Source organism: Papaver somniferum, unplaced genomic scaffold (genome assembly GCF_003573695.1).
Source record: "Papaver somniferum cultivar HN1 unplaced genomic scaffold, ASM357369v1 unplaced-scaffold_131, whole genome shotgun sequence".
NCBI lineage: Eukaryota > Viridiplantae > Streptophyta > Magnoliopsida > Ranunculales > Papaveraceae > Papaver > Papaver somniferum.
In genome coordinates this window covers 3,300,301-3,319,090 of record NW_020622270.1, presented here as the reverse complement: position 1 = coordinate 3,319,090, position 18,790 = coordinate 3,300,301, and the positions used below count along the sequence as shown (strand labels likewise).

At 36.0% G+C, this 18,790-nt stretch overlaps 1 protein-coding gene and 1 long non-coding RNA gene across 5 annotated transcripts; one reads left to right on the top strand and one right to left on the bottom strand.

Annotated features, from left to right (window-relative positions):
* The first annotated feature begins 2,004 nt into the window (after positions 1–2,004).
* Positions 2,005–3,785, top strand: LOC113332375 (feruloyl CoA ortho-hydroxylase 2-like). The gene is made up of 2 exons (XM_026578922.1): positions 2,005–2,656; positions 2,959–3,785. The coding sequence occupies exons 1-2, from the start codon at positions 2,115–2,117 to the stop codon at positions 3,524–3,526; spliced, it is 1,110 nt and encodes a 369-aa protein (XP_026434707.1). The 5' UTR covers positions 2,005–2,114; the 3' UTR covers positions 3,527–3,785.
* A 10,641-nt stretch (positions 3,786–14,426) lies between these two features.
* Positions 14,427–18,341, bottom strand: LOC113332564. 4 transcript variants are annotated; one of them, XR_003351600.1, is made up of 7 exons: positions 17,772–18,341; positions 17,385–17,521; positions 17,049–17,256; positions 16,072–16,640; positions 15,721–15,863; positions 15,023–15,138; positions 14,427–14,743 (listed from the first exon to the last, which is right to left on the bottom strand). It is a non-coding gene; the product is annotated as an uncharacterized LOC113332564 (long non-coding RNA). The 4 variants fall into 4 exon arrangements; XR_003351599.1 differs by having other exon boundaries at positions 16,072–17,256; XR_003351601.1 differs by having other exon boundaries at positions 14,427–14,700; positions 16,072–17,256.
* Between the last annotated feature and the right edge of the window lie 449 nt (positions 18,342–18,790).

Genomic DNA, 18,790 nt, shown 5'->3' with positions numbered 1-18,790 from the left:
GTCAACGCATGCATGTACAGTACATTATTAGAAAAACTTCAAAAGTGTCCTACCAGACTATTTCAATCGAAGAAGCTAGAGATTCATATTCAAACTCATTTTTTTTTCCAAAATGCGCGGATTGATATACACCACTACTAGCAGGGGTTGCTGCTAATCTATACCAGACCAGATGGGATGTAAAAGTTTGATGGGAGGTTTTACTAAGCATTTACTCCACCCCTACAATCCATATAAATAAGATAAAACAATCTTAATCTCTAGATTGGTGGTAATCACACTGTATCAATCGTGCAAAAATCTTCAATGTTTCCGGACAACTATGTTTTTTCATCTTAGATTTTGTTTATAGCTATAAAGATGGATGAAACAGTAAGGGAGTATATGAACACAAGATTAATCAATGTGAGCTAAATGAATAGACAAACATACAAAATGAAGGGTCCAATTCTCCGACTACAGATCCTCCTACCAATAAATCAAATCCCAGAAGATATTCAAAGCGGCAAATTAGATAATAACCAAGAAGATATGCTGTTCTTTTTTCAAATGTTTGACTAATTATAATGTTACATCATATGTGATCTCATATTATAATCAGGTTTAGACTTATTAAACGCACAGATATGAACTTAGCTGATCATACTCAAGGTTTCCCCATCAAATGCATGTATAAAAGCACTTCAGTTTCTTCCACAACTGATCAAAAACAAAAGCCACAATTATTTCTTTATATTACTAATAATTTTAATCAAAGTAATTACGAATCCATATTCAAATCGGAAAATGGGTCATTTGTCCAAATATTTTTAAAACATGGTTTTAATGGACGAGAAAAAAATTAGTATGGGTAAAATTGATGCAAAAAACATAGCATGAATGAAACCGGATTCATCCTGTCTTAAACTTAAAAAAGAGCGAGGATTAAACTGGATACATCCTGATGTAAATTAAAAATAAGAAAAAATATTTGAAAATGGATAGGATGAAACTGTTTACATCCTGGTTATTTTTACATTCTCGTCCATTTGAACAGTATCAAATTTTACATGTCCTTTTCGCCCAAAAATTGTAGTTATCGGATTAATCGACCAATTTTGTGTATTTATTCAAATTCATTTTTAAAATACATGATTCATAATTTGATATAACACTACTAGCAGGGTTTACTCCCGCTAAGGTAATTACCCTATGTCAATTGTGCAAAACTTCCCAATCTTTTTAGATATTTAGCAGAGCTAGCACATGGCAAGAGTTGGAAGCTGGCCTGGCGCCCAAGTTTGCAATGCATGATATTGTCTCAAAAAGAAATAATTGCTCCCCCGCAATAAGATCTCTGGCCCCGCCCCTATTTTATGGATATCTCCCAACGATTAAGTTAAAATGAAGCAACGAAATGTAGCACTGGTTTGAAAAATCATGAATAAACCAAGTATGATACTATCTCCCTCTAGTAAAATCCAAATATTATTTGTGAAAGACCTAGAAGCAATTTCAGTTGTTAACTTCATCTAAGAAGTAGTCAAGTATCTAGTACTAGAAGTCACCTACAGTACGAAAAATCGCTTACTGTTGTTCATGATTCAACGTGCATTCTGACGTGTCTATAGCCGTGTCGCATCATATTCGCATTCCGTGTCCATGCAACCTTGCGCTGTCAATGTGATAATATAATCGAGTATATATATTTAAAAATTGTGATGATGACTAAATCAGCTCCAGCTAAACGCCTTCTAGACAAACACATTAATTGAAGGGTCCAACATTAGGATAAGAGATTGCCAACAAGAAATCAAAATACCGGCCGAAGATTTTCAAAGTGACAAAAATAATATAACTAAGAAGATAATGCATATGCTGCTCTTTTTTTCAAATGTTTGACTGATAATGTTAAATGTGATCTGATATTATAATCAAGTTTATGACTGAACACATAGAAATCAACAAAGCTCACACTCAAGCTTTCCCCATCAAATGCATCTATAAAATGCACTTCAGTTCTACCATAAATGATCAAAACAAGCCACGTTTATTACCTCTACAATAGTATCTATCAGACATTTCTTTCTGTGTCTCATCATCAAACTTGATAATAACATATCTATTAATTGATCATGGGTGAGAGTGCTTTGGATTTTGAGAAAGAATCCGACGTATTCGAATATGTTGTAAAAGAGGGTCATGGTGTTAAAGGATTAGCTGATACTGGCTTAACAACTGTACCACCAAGGTATATTCATCCACCATCAGAGCGTATCGATCGCAAAGACACGATCGACTCTACACCATTTTTAAGTGAGCCTATTGACATATCAGCTTTGATAGAAGAGGGTGATGATGTTGATGTTGAGAAGAAAACTGAAATCAGTAAGAAGCTATGTGAAGCTGCTGAAAAACTAGGGTTTTTTCAAGTAGTGAATCATGGTGTGTCTCGTGAAGTTATGGAGGATGCTAAACGTGCTGCTCATGTTTTCTTTAACTTACCTAGGGAGAGAAAATTGGCCCTCTCTAAAGCTAACTCACCATGCCAACATGTTTTTTGCGGTACTAGTTTTTCTCCTCAGGCCGAGAAATCCTTGGAGTGGAAAGATTATTTAAGCATGGTCTATGTTAATGACGATGAAGAGGTTCGAAAGTTTTGGCCTGAGGAATGCCGGTACGTGTTCATTCTTGTATATTTTTCCTCTTCTTTTCTGTTTTATCCATACTAGCTCCATTTCAGAATTGAGTGATAGTATCACTTTTTCTGAAATATAAGGAGTGTGATGCTAATGACGAGTTGTGAACTCAGTTCATTGGTATGAGCACCCAAAAATTCTACCACTGTATTTTAGCGACATCCCTATTTTTTAACTAATACGATAAGCATAGATGCTTAGGTGACCTTGGCGTTTGCAATGGTCAAACTCGGTCAATGCTAAAATTTGACATTCCAACTCTATATGCATGGTTTTGTAGGGATGCTGCTATTGCTTATCTAAAATCAGCCAACAAAATGATACTTGCCATGTTGAGTGCCCTTCTAAAAGGATTGGGAGTCGAAATCGATGAGGCTACGATCCGTTCCTACACAGATGCTAGAGCTGTAAACATGAATTTCTACCCACCTTGTCCAAATCCTGATCTAACAGTTGGTGTAGGACGACACTCTGATCTTGCTGCCCTCACGATTCTCTTGCAAGATGATATTGGTGGTCTCTTTGTTAGGGCTCAAGAAAAATGGTGGATTGAGATTCCGCCGGTGGAAGATGCACTCGTCATCAATGTTGGTGACACTCTGGAGATATTGAGCAATGGGAGGTACAAGAGTGCTGAACACAGGGCATTGGCAAGTAACACAAGAGCCAGGGTTTCGGTACCGATATTCGTGAGCCCGATTCCTCCAACAACCATAGGACCACTTCCAGGACTAGCTGAGAAAGACGGAAAGACGGTGTACAAACAGTTGTTGTTTGGGGAATACATGGACAACTATTTCAGAAATGGTCACCAAGGCAAAGCTACACTAGATTTTGCTAGGGCCTAGTTGCCTTAAACCAAAATCTAAAGTATACTACAATATTAAAATAACAAGAAAAAATAACAAGAATAAAGAATTTCTACTTCTTAATTACCCAAGAAAACCCAGTGATTATCTAATAAATAATACTTCTTGTTGAGTGGTTTCTGATTTTGTGCTGGTGGAAATGTTCGGATAGGCTTGTAAACTGCCAAGAATGTTAAATGATTATTAGTTACTTGTGAACAAAAATAAATAAATGAACTTGGTGTTGTTCTTCCTTGAATATCCTGATCAGCATATTCTTACATGCTGGCGACGGCAGGAATGTTATATAGTAATTAGTTATATTCTTTATCTTTATGCATGTTCGGATAGGTTTTTTGAAAAGAGATACTATTATTTTTTCAGTTTAGTTAAAAATAGGTCAAATTGAAAAAGTAATAGTATCAACCATAAAAGATATACATAGCACGTATTTTTCATATAACCGGACTATTCCTGAAACTGTATCGAAGCAATTTGAATCTTGGGATAGGAATGTCTTTAAAGGCATGCGCAGGTGTAAAGATGTTTTAGATAAATTATACAATGCAGCGATTTGGCATTTTTGGGAAGAAAGAAATGCAAGGATTTTTGGAGCCGAGGGAAGAAAGCAAGTGATTACTGTTCGTCGTTGGTATTATGGTGTTATAATGAGAATACTTTTCGACATGTAAATGCTAATCAAGTGCTGTGAAATTGGAGTCTGTCATGCATTTGGATCGTTCTCTGTAGGTTTTTCTCTCTTCAATATATACTAAAAAAATACATATATTTTAGTATTCCTTTCACTCTACCATGAATGTCAACTATAATAGTGTGCTTCGTCTAATAAGCTTTCGTGCGTAGAAGAGATATATTCAAACTCAAATTAAGGGGACAAGTTAAGTTTACCAACAACCAATCAACTCATTGTTTAATTAGTGGTGTCAAGGAAAGTCATATTCACTGTTACTTGAAGTAGGTATGTATGTATGCACGGCTTTACGTGTACGTTTTCTTCTATTTATTCTTTCCCTCAGTTGGAGTTCCGACAGATAATCGTATAGCTCGATGAAGAGAAGTGCACCTTTTTAAGATATACAAATAATAATAATTAGTCTGCGAGTTACAACACCACACATGTCACTATCCATGCACAAAAACTCCGACAAAACAAATTGTTCACAAAAATTTCATTTAACATAAACTGTCTATATTATCCTTCTAATTTAAATTACCCCAACAAAAATAAAAATCAACTCCACTTTTAATTTTTATTATATTATCAACAAAATCAACAACAACCCACCACGATCAACTAGTAACACCAACGACCACCATCTGCCGCCACCACCACTGCGCCGCCACCGCCGCCAACCACCACTGCGCCGCCACCGCCGCCAACCACCACCTCGTCGCCGCCAACCACCACCGCACGCGCCGCCACCACTGTCGCCGCCCACCGCCGCCGCCGCCCAACGCTGATGTCGCCGCCCACCACCGCCACTTCCGCCAACCACCGTCGTCGCCACCGCCCGCCACCACCGCCGCCGCTCACCACCGCCGACCACCGTCGTCGCCACCACTGTTGCCGACCACCACTGCCGACCACCGCCACCACCACCGTTGTCGCAACCACCGCCATCAGCGGCCACCATCACCAACCAACACCCAACACCGCCGACCACCACCACCAACCAGCACCGCCGACCACCACCGCTATCCTCGTCGTTGCCACCACCGCCGCCACCAACCAGCACACATACCAACGCCACCACCCACCACCACCAAATATTCATAAAACCACCACCACCTCCGCCTTCAACAAATCCAACCACCACTAGCCGCCACGAACGCCGACCAACACCGATGTCAAAAAAACCACCACCGCTATTACCATCCTAGTAGCACCATAACCACCAATACCATCACCTTCGTAACTAAAAATTGATGAAACTAAAATCGGATTCATCAAAAAAAAATGTTTGGTTTCATCAGAAAAACAATCCATCTCTATATCACTAAAAGAATTTGATGAAACCAAAATTGGTGTCATCAAAAAACTGTTTGGTTTCATCAAAAGCAATCCATCTCCATATTACCAAAAAAAATAATTGATGAAACTAAAACTAGTTTCATCAAAAAACTGTTTTTGGTTTCATCTATGTTTAGTTTCGTCAATAAAAACTCAAAAATATTGATCAAATGCAGATGAAACCAAAACTTGTTTCAATAGAATACTATCTATCACCAACAACGTTGGTTTCATCGAAAACTTTCAAAAAAAATTAAGGCAAGATTAGATGAAACCAAAATCGATTTCACCAAATTTAGATGAAATCGAAATTGGTTTCATCATAAATGCACTCTTGAGTGTTTCATAATCGATGGAAGCTGGTCGAACTAGGGAAGTACTCTCCAATCCCTATGAGGTCTTACACACTTGCAACTATCTTTATGCACCCCATCACCGCCACAACCACCAGCACCACAACCACCACTACCATTACCGCGCCACCACCATCATCGGCCACCACCATCTCCACTACGCCACCGCCGTTGCCGTTGCCATCAACACCAACCAATACAGAAAATAACTATATTACTAGTGGTTTAGTTGATAAAAACTTGAAAATAAGATGAAACCAAAACTGATTTCATATAAAATGAAAAAAATCAGATGAAATCAAAATTAGTTTCAACAAAAAATGTCACTAAAAAAATTTAGTTTCGTCAATACAATCTTTCTTGGTGTAGCAAATGCAGTGTCTGTTACGTAAAAGTAATTTAATTGTCCAAAAAAAACTGATATGATTCACTAAGTAACAAGAAATACTTGGCAAATGCATGATTGCTACGGTACTATCATATCGAGATTACAAAACATATGAATTGTATGATTATGATTTAGCTATAATAACTCATTCTCCTATTTAACATAAAAAGAAGAAGTCAATAACTCACTTTTTGCAAATTCTGATTGCAGACGACTAACTTCTGGTGAAAGAATTTTTTCCATGCTGAAATCCAAAGATTTCCAAAATTCATAGAACCCAGCACAAAAATACCAGCATCTGCAAATCAATACTATTACAACACCAAAGAACTGTGCAAAGGTACAACCAAAAATGAATGTGCAAAATGCAAGAAAGGCATGTTAATAACTCTCTCATTCTCTCTCTCAAGGGTGTTTTGTAGTTTCAATACATAAATATGGAATCACAACACCAGTCGCCAACTTAAACAGGAACATAAATGACAATGTAAATTTCATCGTTCATCGCTCTATGCATGTTAGCAATTCATATGTTGGTGCTACGTAAAACAGGAACAGAAATTGCAACACCACTACCGCCACCAAAACCGCACTAGCACTACCACCAGTAGAACCACAAACCAGCAAATTTCTTTTGACGACTGAAAAAGCGGGGTTCTAACAACACCACCCAATATTTCGCTTAGCAATCTGTATGGACTAACTCCGAAATACTTTGCTAGAGAATCAACTAGACAGTCAGACTCAATCTAGATAAAAGTATCTCAAGGAGTTAATATCTCTCTCTTGTTTTGATTTTTACTCAAGCTAAAAACAATAGCGAGTCTTTATCAAATACAGGGAATACTTGGACGGTACCAAAGACCAGTGTCCAAGGATCAATCAATATCAATCAACAACCAAAGGTTGGATTTCCAATTGATGATCACGAACGCACAACCTGTATTATTTCAATTATATAAAATATAATGCGGAAAAGAAATAACACAGACAACAGAAATTTTGTTAACGAGGAAACCGCAAATGCAAAAAAACCCCGGGACCTAGTCCAGATTGAGTATACACTGTATTAAGCCGCTACAGACACTAGCCTACTGCAAACTAACTTCGGACTGAACTATAGTTGAACCCCAATCAGTCTCCCACAGATCCAAGGTACAGTTGTACTCCTACGCCTCTGATCCCAACATGATACTGCGCACTTGATTCCTTAGCTGATCTCACCCACAACCAAGAGTTGCTGCAACCCAAAATCACACACTTCATAATAAACAGATCTGTCTCACACATAAAAGTCTATCAAAGGATAAATTTGTCTCCCACAGATAAACCCTAGGTTTTGTTCCGTCTTTTGATATATAATCAAGGTGAATAGGAACCAATTGATAATCCAGTATTATATTCCCAAAGAACAACCTAAATTAATCAATCACCTCTCTACAATCCTTCCTGACTACACAAGCGGATTATCGAGGAATCACAAACAGTGAGACGAAGATGTTTTTGACTTCTTTATCTTGCCTATCGGAGAACTCTCACGATCTCAAGCCAATCAATCGATTGTACTCGTACGATAGAAGATGCAAGATCATATCACACAACTGCGATAAAGTAGTATCGGTCTGGCTTCACAATCCCAATGAAGTCTTTAAGTCGTTAACCTGATTTTAGAGAAGAAAATCAAAGGTTAATGGAGATCGACTCTAGCGGGCGCACTAGTAACAGACAGACGTGTGGGGATTAGTTTTGCACAATGCTAGATGTCTCCTTTATATAGCCTTCAAATCAGGGGTTTGCCTTAGTTACAAAGCAATCCTTATTCACCGTTAGATGAAAACCTGATTTAGATTCAGGAAATTTTTTTTCAACCGTTAGATCGAAAACTTAGCTTGTCACACACACTTGGGTAGACGTTTACTGGGTTCGTGACAACCATGCCCAAACGTGTACGTGTATGTTGCTTCAACATAGTAACCCAAAAGGTTAACCATATATGCATTTCACATTAACCTTGTTCTACTTCACCATAACTAGTTCAATTGACTCAAATGAACTAGTTAAAGAGTTGTTCAATTGCTATGAGATCTTATGTAACTACACAAGACACAATTGAAACAAAGATGATTCGATTCGATTGAATTGGCTAATGAACATTATAGCCACGGTTTGCATAAAGCATTCCTTATTAATTTAATATTTCATGTTCAGAGCACATATTTAGATCATAACCTCTTAAGTTCACAAACAAGTTCGCGGACTTAAGTTAATCGGTTGAGTTTTCCAAACTCAGCAGAAATTCTCGGAAAGAGAACTTCCGCCAGTTCGCGGACTAAGCACACAAACGAGTTTTGGAAAATCCCAACAGAAATTCTCGGTCGAGAACTTCCGACAGTTCGCGGACTTGGCAAGCCAATTCCACAATCCTCCCTATTTCTCTTGATCTACAAAGTTCTAAAACTTTGGTTCAAGGAATACATGGTTATGTAATCTAAACTCTCATTTCAATCATTGAGACATTCTCAGAGGACGCTATGTAGCCGTTATTCACAAACCGATTCACGACAGAGAAATTCTCAAAGTGATTGAAATTTTCTTGACTTTCGTCACTAGGTGAAGATAAACTTGATCAAAGTGAAACGCTTTACCAACACACAATTTCGAGATAAAAGATTAGCAATGAATGCTCAACTCGAAATGCCAAATGTGTATGATCTAGTCTATATAGCATACAACTTTTGTCTCATAAGAAGTAGGAGATAGAAGAGATAGACTTTTAAGTGATAGATAAGTTCAAGTCTCCACATACCTTTTTGTTGATGAAGTTCCACGGTTCCTTGTATAGATCTTCGTTGTTGTATGATAAATCGCCATGAAGTCCTTGAGCTCAACTACACTTTTCTATCCTAATCCGAGACTTAGCTATATAGGCTAGAAATCAAGACTTGTAGTCTTGATCACTAACATTAACAAACATGCTTGAGATAGCAAGGCATGCGAGGTTGACCGAGCTATGTTCTAACACCGCAAAAAATGAAAAACAAAAAACTAGACCAAGATTGCTTCCCATTTTCCTTGCAAACACTCTTCACGCATGATCATCAAATTTAATTCCACATGTTTCGAGTTAACAAAGTATGCATTGGCTTCAAGTAGTTACAAGCAGCATCATACAGCTTCCTCGGTTATAAATGCATAATTAATAATATACACAGATATAACCCAAAGTAGAAGAACCACTAGTATGTATCAATTTTATAAGAACCTACCAAAACATTAATTACCTCACCAATTGAAACACAATTTGACATATGTTACCAAATCAATGGTAGAAGTATGACAAAGAAGGATCGTTTCTCTATAACATTGGATTTTCTTTTCATTTTCATGAATAAGAACCCTAATTTCAAATCAAACCAACTTGAAAACAACAATTTCATACATTATTCAAAGATAAAGAATCATTACTTACCAGAATTTTTTCAATTGAGATTTCCCAAATTCATAGATACCAGCACAAAATACCAACACCTAAAAATCAAGACTATTACAACATCGGATTTTCAATTGAGATAAAGATTTAAGAGATTAAACAAAAATCAATCAAAAACCCTAGAAAATCTTCTGCTAAATTTTTCGTCGCCACCACAAAAACGATTTTTTTTTTTAGAAAAAACCAGACCACCGCAATTACCTCTTGTTAATCCGCCGCAACTTTCCCATTTGGTTTTACAGATCCGAGCATTATATACATTTCCACGAAAATAACGCTCACTCGTCTTCAAAAACCATCTCTGATAAAAGTTAACAATGACCGAAATGTAATGGATTTGGTTAATTAAGATTGTAATAACTTGAATCATTAGGTCTTACTCTTGAATTTAAGAGATTTGTCAGCATATTAATCGAGAAGGTGATGTCGCTGGTGGTGAAGGTGGAGGAGGAGGCGATGGAGGAGATGGTGTTGATGTCAGATCTGAACATCGTAACCGGTTGGTGGCAGCAGATGTGTTGTTGGTGGTGGTGGATATGAAGGAGGAGGAAGAGGATGAGGTGCTGGTATCGGATCTGGAAGTGGTAGTGGTTTGATGATGGTGCGGCGGTAGGAGGTGGTGGTGATTTTAGGAGAAAGAGAAAAACAAAATGAAATCACGAAAGGAGAAGAAAAATTTATGCGCATATATGCAGTAAAGGGCAGGTTTGGAAATACATAAAGTAATGAAAACTAAATTTAATAATTTTAAATGGAAATGAAAATGGAGTTTTCGTGTCACTTTTTAATCAAATTGTTTTTATTTATTAAAAATAATATGGCTGGATTTTTTGTACCACCAATTTGGTCACCTTTGTTTTTTAGAGCTTATTATGTAAACGAAAAGAAACTTCTAAGTTATAATCGATTATCACATCATTTTTTTTCGAAAAGTATGACATCAATTTTTATTTTTATAATTAAGTATTCCTAGGTAAAATTAGAACAGTAAAAGTAAAATTAGAAAAGTAAAAGACATGATTTTTTCTAGAACAAAAAGAGTTAAAAACTATGTCAACAAGTTTTGACTTATGTTAATATTGTTGTGCTCTTTCTATAAATATATATAATCTAAAACAGGTAATTAATTATATGCTTCAAAAAAAAAGGTAATTATTACGTTATAGAGGGAGGAATGGATTCATGGACAATCTTATGTGAACACTATTTTATAAGATTTGTACCAATTTTTCTTTACAATCCAAACGACAATGATTTTGAAACCAATATTGTGGTGATATTTCTTATGAACTCAATAATTCTACCAAAAATGAGCACAATTCGAGACGTATAACACCACCATCTACCACTTTAAAAATCAACCGTTGAAAATTATCGGTCTAAACTAAAAATAATAGATGGTGAGGTTTGGCATTCTGAATTGTGCTCATTTTCGGTAAGAATATATATAAAGTTTAATAAGAAGAACGTTTCATCAAAATATTAGCTTCAAATTCATTGTCATTTGGATTTTAAAGAAAAATTGGTGCAAATCTTGTATGATAATGTTCCTGTAAGATTATTACATTCAATAATAAGTATTGCGCATTTTCTTTTAATTTTTCATGGTCTTAGACTTGGTCTGATCCTTAACCTTAAATATTCCAATTAAGTTAATAATTATGTGACTCAATATCATCTTCAACATCTTCATTCTCTCAGCATCTTTTTCATATTAATTTCAACTTCTTTCATTATCATTCATGAGCTATATTTTTGATTTTTATCATTATCTGCAAAATATTGCTTCAAATTGTTAATGATAACTTCTCGAACGATGGTGAACTATAATAGTCCTTCTTCTTCCACCGCTGATGTCACCAATAATGGTGTATTCCGCTAAGTTTCAATTACCTTTTACTACTAAATGACTATCGCATCAACGTGGTCGACTAAAAACTTGACCAGAATCAATTTTCTTTAACATTTTTTATTTTGCGACGGATAACAAATTAGGAACGTCTATGTTCGTTCCTGATTTTTGATGTTTTAATACATCTTCTATTTTGTGACGGAAAAAAACGTTAGAAACATGTATATATATATCCATTCCTAACTATTATTGTTTTATTAGTTTGAATTAATTGAAGGTGAAACCGATAGAGTTCATATGATTTTATGGATATTAAGTATAACTGGGAACCAAATCTTGCATGTGAAGACTCAATGGTTTGTTTCGATAATATTGTGGAATATACTCACAATTTATTCTTTGAATATGATTTTTCCGAAGAAGTCTGGAAGCCACTATTGGATATACAGGGAGTGGATGACATAGAAGGATGACATAGAAAATTATTCTTAGAAAATTATAATGAGTGGATGACATAGAAGGAGAACGCAATTTCTATGTGACAGTTGCTTCAACCAAATATTGGTTCATTTGGAGGTGTTTAAGAATTTTTGAACACAATATAAACACGCCAATGCAAGTTAATTCAGTTCCCATTTAAAGCACTTCAATACATGAGAGAGTAAACGCACTAAAACAACCGATCCTTTCCAATGGAGATTCGATTGAAGGAGCAAATCAATGTAAGTTCTTTTTCTATCCAAACTTTATTCAGAAAAAGCAATATAATGTGGGAGAACTAGATAAAGAAGCTAATAAACTTTGGATAAAGAGCGAGGAAATTTGCGAAAGAAGAAAATGATTGTTACATGATCAAACTCTATTCTCAAGAATATGATATGGTTTTGAAGTTTCGATCATGGTTTGTAGATGGTGACTTATTAGTAATGGAGCCTTGGAACCCTAGAATTCCAAGAAGTAAAGTCGATTTAACTATACAACTTATCTGGTTAAGGTTCTACAACATGCAACCGGAGTTTTCCAACCCACCTATAGTGAAGAGTATAGCTACGGCCATGGGAGAAGTTAAAGATTTAGATCCACGTGATTGTATTGTCCCAAAAGGAAAGGTTCAAAAATTTCAAGTCTTAATAGATGTTAGAGATACCATGTGTAGGGTTTTTTGGATAAGGAATGTAGTGGGTGAAGAAGTTTGGATCAGACTTTTTATGGGAAGCAACCCTTTAATCTTTGCGGATAATGTTATACAATAGCTCACAAGGAAAAAGACTGTGATGCCATTGTAAACTACCTTCTTCAGCAACAAAAAGGGTTCTTATCAACTAATCCACCATCATAGAGTAATCCATATAGTAAAGAAGCAAAGGATGCTAACAATGCTTCTTCGTTAATGCAAACTGATCAACATGCAAAAGTGGGTGGAGATAATCTAGCCTCTGCATTAAATGAAAATCAGCAAATATCTGCACACAACACTAATGAGGGGGTTAGTCAAGGTGATAGAGCATAGCTCGGTTTAACTCACCAAGCATTGGTATGTCAAGTTTGGTTGTCATATTTTAGTATCAAAACTCATGTAGAGTCGCTTGATAAAATACTAGAGTCAACTTCGTTTAGGTTAGAATAAAAAGTTTAGGAATGTTGAGACAAACAAGTATTACTCCGAAGACCTGAAAAATGTAAAGAAGTAATGAACTACAACGATGACATCATCCTTCCACTTGAGGTTACTAATATTGACTTGAAATGTTTCATTTCTAACGTATCTTTCAAGTCGTGCTATATTGAAAACATAACTGCGAAGCTGTATATATTGTACATATTGTATATAATACTCTAGTGATGTGACATGATCATAATAGTATGATCTTAGTATTAAGGAATTAGACTATGAAGTACAAAGCTTATCTTTTGAACTTCGTAGATATGACATCGACATAATCTTGTATATGTGAATGGGTTATGGTGAAGATTTCATCCTAGGAAACAATGTTTTACATTTGTTTAAAGAAAGTGCATTCATGAACTTGTTTCGTGAATCGAAAGGGAAATCAATAGGATTATTAGGCCAGCTATGCATTGCATATCTTTGGATGACCAATATGTGTGAGTTGCTAGAACGGATCTTAACTCAAGTTATGTATCTTGGTATAACCGATCACAATGGATAGACTTATGATTTGGTATGACCGGTCCTGATAATTGGTGTAACCGATCCTAAGTAATCACCATGATATGATATGATCGATCCTTGTAATTGGTGTGACCGATCCTAGTAATTGGTGTGATCGATCATAAGTATTGTGTGACCGATCCTTGCAATTCACCAAATTTGGTTCAGTGGAGTTGAGCCCTCATAAGGAGTGAGACTTCAAGACTTCGATTCTCTCCGTAAGTGCTTTTCTGTCAAAAAATAAATAAATAAATAGTGAGATTAGCAACGGTAATTGGCGGATGCAAAGTGGGATCGCAACAGTTCATCTCTGTTGCGAAAGTCATTGTTGCAATTTTTCGCAACGGCTCCGTTGCAAATTTCCTGTCACAACAGTTTGAAACTATTGCAACGTCAAAAGTTCGAAACTGTTTTAGATGGACTCAACTGTTTGCAGCTGTTGCTAAACTGAAATGTCGCAACAGACAACAATTGCGAAATTGTTGCAACGTCAAAAAAATAGTGGTTTTAACTGGTCAAAACCAGAGTTTCCAATAACAAAATCCAACAAAACTATCAAAAAAGTAATTTTTCTTAGAGTTAATTCACCATAACATAACATGATGAACTCCATATACACAAAAACTAAGAAACACATCACAAAGTATAGCTAGAAACATTTCTCAAGTCCTATTGACATTTAAATTATGTGTGTAGTATCAAAAGATTGACAAGTTCTTTGTATTTCAGATAAAATAAAATGATGACGAACATACAGAAGAACCTTTAACTTTGCCAAAATGATTCGTTAAACTTCCTGCCTAGTCTCCGACATCAAGCATGCGAGACTACTCATTTTTAAAGTTTATCCTTGGCTTTCTTTGGGTGCACAAATTTCTCTTGCACCCTGCAAAACATTGAGCTGATAAAACTCAGTTACGTGATTCACCCTGCACGTGCCAATAGTAATAAGAAAAATTATGAGCATCCAGACGCCCCAACCACACATGATCAGATATACCGGATAGTACTGGAACACTAGGACAATCTTGATTATGGAGCATTCTCAACTACAAATAAATGCAACTGACACAAAGTACTTAAAACTATAAAATTTATGGAGCATTCTCAACTAACATAGAAAGATCAAGAGATAGGAGACCTAGTTAGAAGTTACAGTTGTCAAAACAAATCTTACCAAAACATTACGAAAAGTTTTAAGAAATTACCAGTCCTAGCGATGTCCACGGTAAGAAGCCCAAACCTAAGCTCCAGGATTGTCAAAAATTTTAGTCTAAAGAATTTTCATGTCGAGCTATGCGGGCCAGAAAGTTCTTCGACTCATCTGCAATCAACAGGTACATCAACATTACGAGTTGAAATAACATGGCATCTTTCGATATACAAATATGATATAGGTCAGATCATACCAAACAGATAGGTATGATAAGATTCTGGAGCATAAAATAAAAAGTATGAAAACAGTAGATATGCAGAAGAGAAATGAAATCCCCATTCGATACAAATCAATTACCTGTACCAGCCACTATTACACATCAATTAGTAATGTTGCATACATTACTTCATAATGAAAAAAGCTATTAGGACTACGGACGTCACACCATAGAAAATCGAACGAATAAGTTTCATAGTGACACCTGGAGTTGGTGCACCTACTGGTACTCGTCTTTATTGACAATTGCTAGCATTCTAATTAAAATGTCAGATCTATTTCATACAGAACTAACGGATTCATGTTATTACAACCTTCCTTAATTGTGTTTCAAGTACTATGTTATTGCAACCTTCCTTAGTAAGATACAATGTTTCAAACTAAAAGTATTCATTGTGATCAAAACGTATGTCTTTCAGGTTCGAATAATCACATACTAGCATTGTATAAACAAGTAAATAGTAGAGTAGTTACCTAAAAATAAAAATCATAAGTCTATGATTAGGCTTTATTTTGCAGCAGCATATCAAGGGGTGATTGCTCTTAGGTGGGGTGGTTACTGCTTTTGTCTAAGAACAAGATTGTCGTTTTCTATGGTCAAGAGCTTTGCCTCCATACTGCATTCAAAAGAAAATACACAAAATATTAACCATCAGGGGAAACTGGCCATTTGACTTTAATAAGTCCTATAGAGATACCAAATAACTACACAAGTCCGTGAGTTTCCAGGACACAAATATATCACCAAAGATCTAATTAGTAATTCAAAAAGGGATGATAAAGGAGAACGTTATTATAGAGTTTCAAACCCACAAAACAACATACCTTCAGAACTACATTCTCAATTCAGATTTCTCTTCCAGCAGGTCGGTGTGATTGAAAAATAGATATGAGCGCCATATTAGTAGAGGGAAACAATTTCACAGTATCCACAAAAAATACCAGTACTAAGGGACAACTCAAAAGGTTCAGTCCTCAGTAGTGCTACTCAGATTCTACACCAATATATGTTAACATATTAACCTGACACTATACAAAGGAACTCCTGTGGAAATACAACTAGACAGCGGCAAAATGAGTGTTGCATCCATGTGGACTGAAACATGAACAAATCCTGTTACTGCCCGCTTTCTTTGCAATAGTTTCAAAGGGACAAAACAAACTGCTGTTATCAGCAAAAGCAGCGCCCCCTGCTGAAGAGTGTACATGCTTACCTAGATATGAAGGGTGCTCAACATCTAATTTTATTCATATATCATATAAAGTTCTAAAACTGGTTAAGAAAGGAATGACTCACTCATATTTGAAAGAAGAGTTACCTAAGGAAAAACTGAAAAGCCAATACAAAGTATATGATGCCATCACTTGCATTATCCGATCTTCCCCTGCACTAGCTAGGGTATCGACAACAAAAAAGTGATTCAGATATATTATAAGCTGAAATTTATAGCGACTGACTAGCAATCTTATGGGTTCACCAGCAACCACATAATGTGCATGTTTGCTCGATGGACTCTGTTACAGAAAACAAACCTTTCAATCAACCAGACTTCCCCAATTTAAACTTAAGGTTAGTGCCCCCACTAACAGAATAATATTGACAAAACTTAAGAGCCCTCCTTTCAGCAAAACAGGTCATCCAAAAAAAAAAGATTTCGAGATAATCTATTAAGAAAATGTAAACTAGTATCGTCTGGCGTACATGAACTATAGAAATGACAAATTAATTATCTGTACTACTAATTCACAGATGCGCACTCAAGAGAACTTTAAGCAATCAATCGTTGGCAGAAGAGACATACCTCTTTTAATATGTCCTTACCCACGTCCATCAACTCATGCACTGTACCGTACTCCAGCAAAGTTACCTGCTTAGCTTTAGTTTACATGAAATTTTATGTGATTGGGAGAACACATCCAGATAAGTAGAATACTTTATTGGTCTGCAAACTTAGAATTAATGTACTCATAGTACAACTCATGCAAGTCCAGATACCGTCCATGACCTTCCTGGAGAGAACATTCAGTACAAAATAACAAATCAGTGGAACTGAAATAGCTGAAATTAAGATGAATAGAAAGCAGAGAAAAACATTTATGTCAGAGAAAATGAAGAAGATACAAGCACGATGATATACTTGTACACAAATTCCTGCAATAAAAGAAGTTGGGGAAGGAACCTCGCCACTGAACTCCACATGTGGTTCTTCTTTCAGCAACTTCTCGGCCTCCTCGTATACATCCAAAGCACGAGAATTTGGATGGCTTCACGAATCTGTGCAGATTATAAATGTAACAGTAAGAAACCAGGAGAGACAAGTAATAACATTTCACAGTTAACAATGTGGATAACATTTCAAGTAATATGAAATTTATTTCATAGATTTAAACCTAACAATCATCTACATACACCACTAGAAACTCAACTCCATTTCAACCAAATTCAAAGTTGGATATAACAATACCCAAATTTGATAATACAACATAATGAAAGAAATTCAATTCAAATGAGTAAGAAAGATTACCTCAGAACACAAACTCAAACTTCTTCTTTTAGTTTCTCACCATCAGTTTTATCTTTTTCATCTGTAATTCAAATCCATGGAGCCTAAATCCCCAATCTGTTAGAAACCCTAATCCATGAAACTCGAATCCGTTAATGAACAAATTCTAAACCTCAACTAAAACAAACCCATCTATTGATTTGGTTTAATAATCTACATCTGACATTTGAAGAAACGAAAAACCCAAATTACTTAAATTTGAGGATTTTGGGGGAAATCTCGTGCCAAAAAACACTCATAGAACAGAAAAACGCACTTGCAATCAGATTAACTCATTAACTCTGATTTCCCCCTTTAGGTCAAAAAATTGTAATTTGTAAATGATTTATAACCAGATTAATCCACATAATAACATGGTGAGCATGAATTTGATCTAAGATCAGAAATCGGGTCAAAGATTTTGAGTGGAAAAAATCAAAAGGAGAAGAAAAAAAAATCTGAATCTAGGGTTTGGTTTTGATCTTGATGATAACGATGGTGGTGGTAGTAGAAACAGGGAAAACTCACAGGGGAGAACGAGAGAGAAGAGAAGAAAATAAGATAGAGAATGTGAGGTTTTTCGATGATTAAAGAGATAAGACACCCGAGTCAACTTTCCCAAGTATCTGAATGGGCTGAATAATGAGTCAGCTGAAAGTGTAGTCAACCGCACTGATTTTTCGCATCGCAAAAACAGTTGCAAGTTTTGTAACTGCTACCAATTGTTGCGAAAATTTTGGAACAACAATTAGCAACTGAAAATTCGCAACAGCCTCTAAGTTGTTGCGAAATCTAGTTACTAATCCCTGAATTCGGCGTAGTGATTGGTGTGACCGATCCTAGTAACTGGTGTGACCGATCACAAGTAGATACCATGTGTAGATGGAACCGATCCTTGTAATTGGTGTAACCGATCCTAGTGAATGGTGTGACCGATCACAAGTAGGTACCATATTTGGGTATAACCGATCTGAACCCATGTATGGGACTTGGTAGGACCG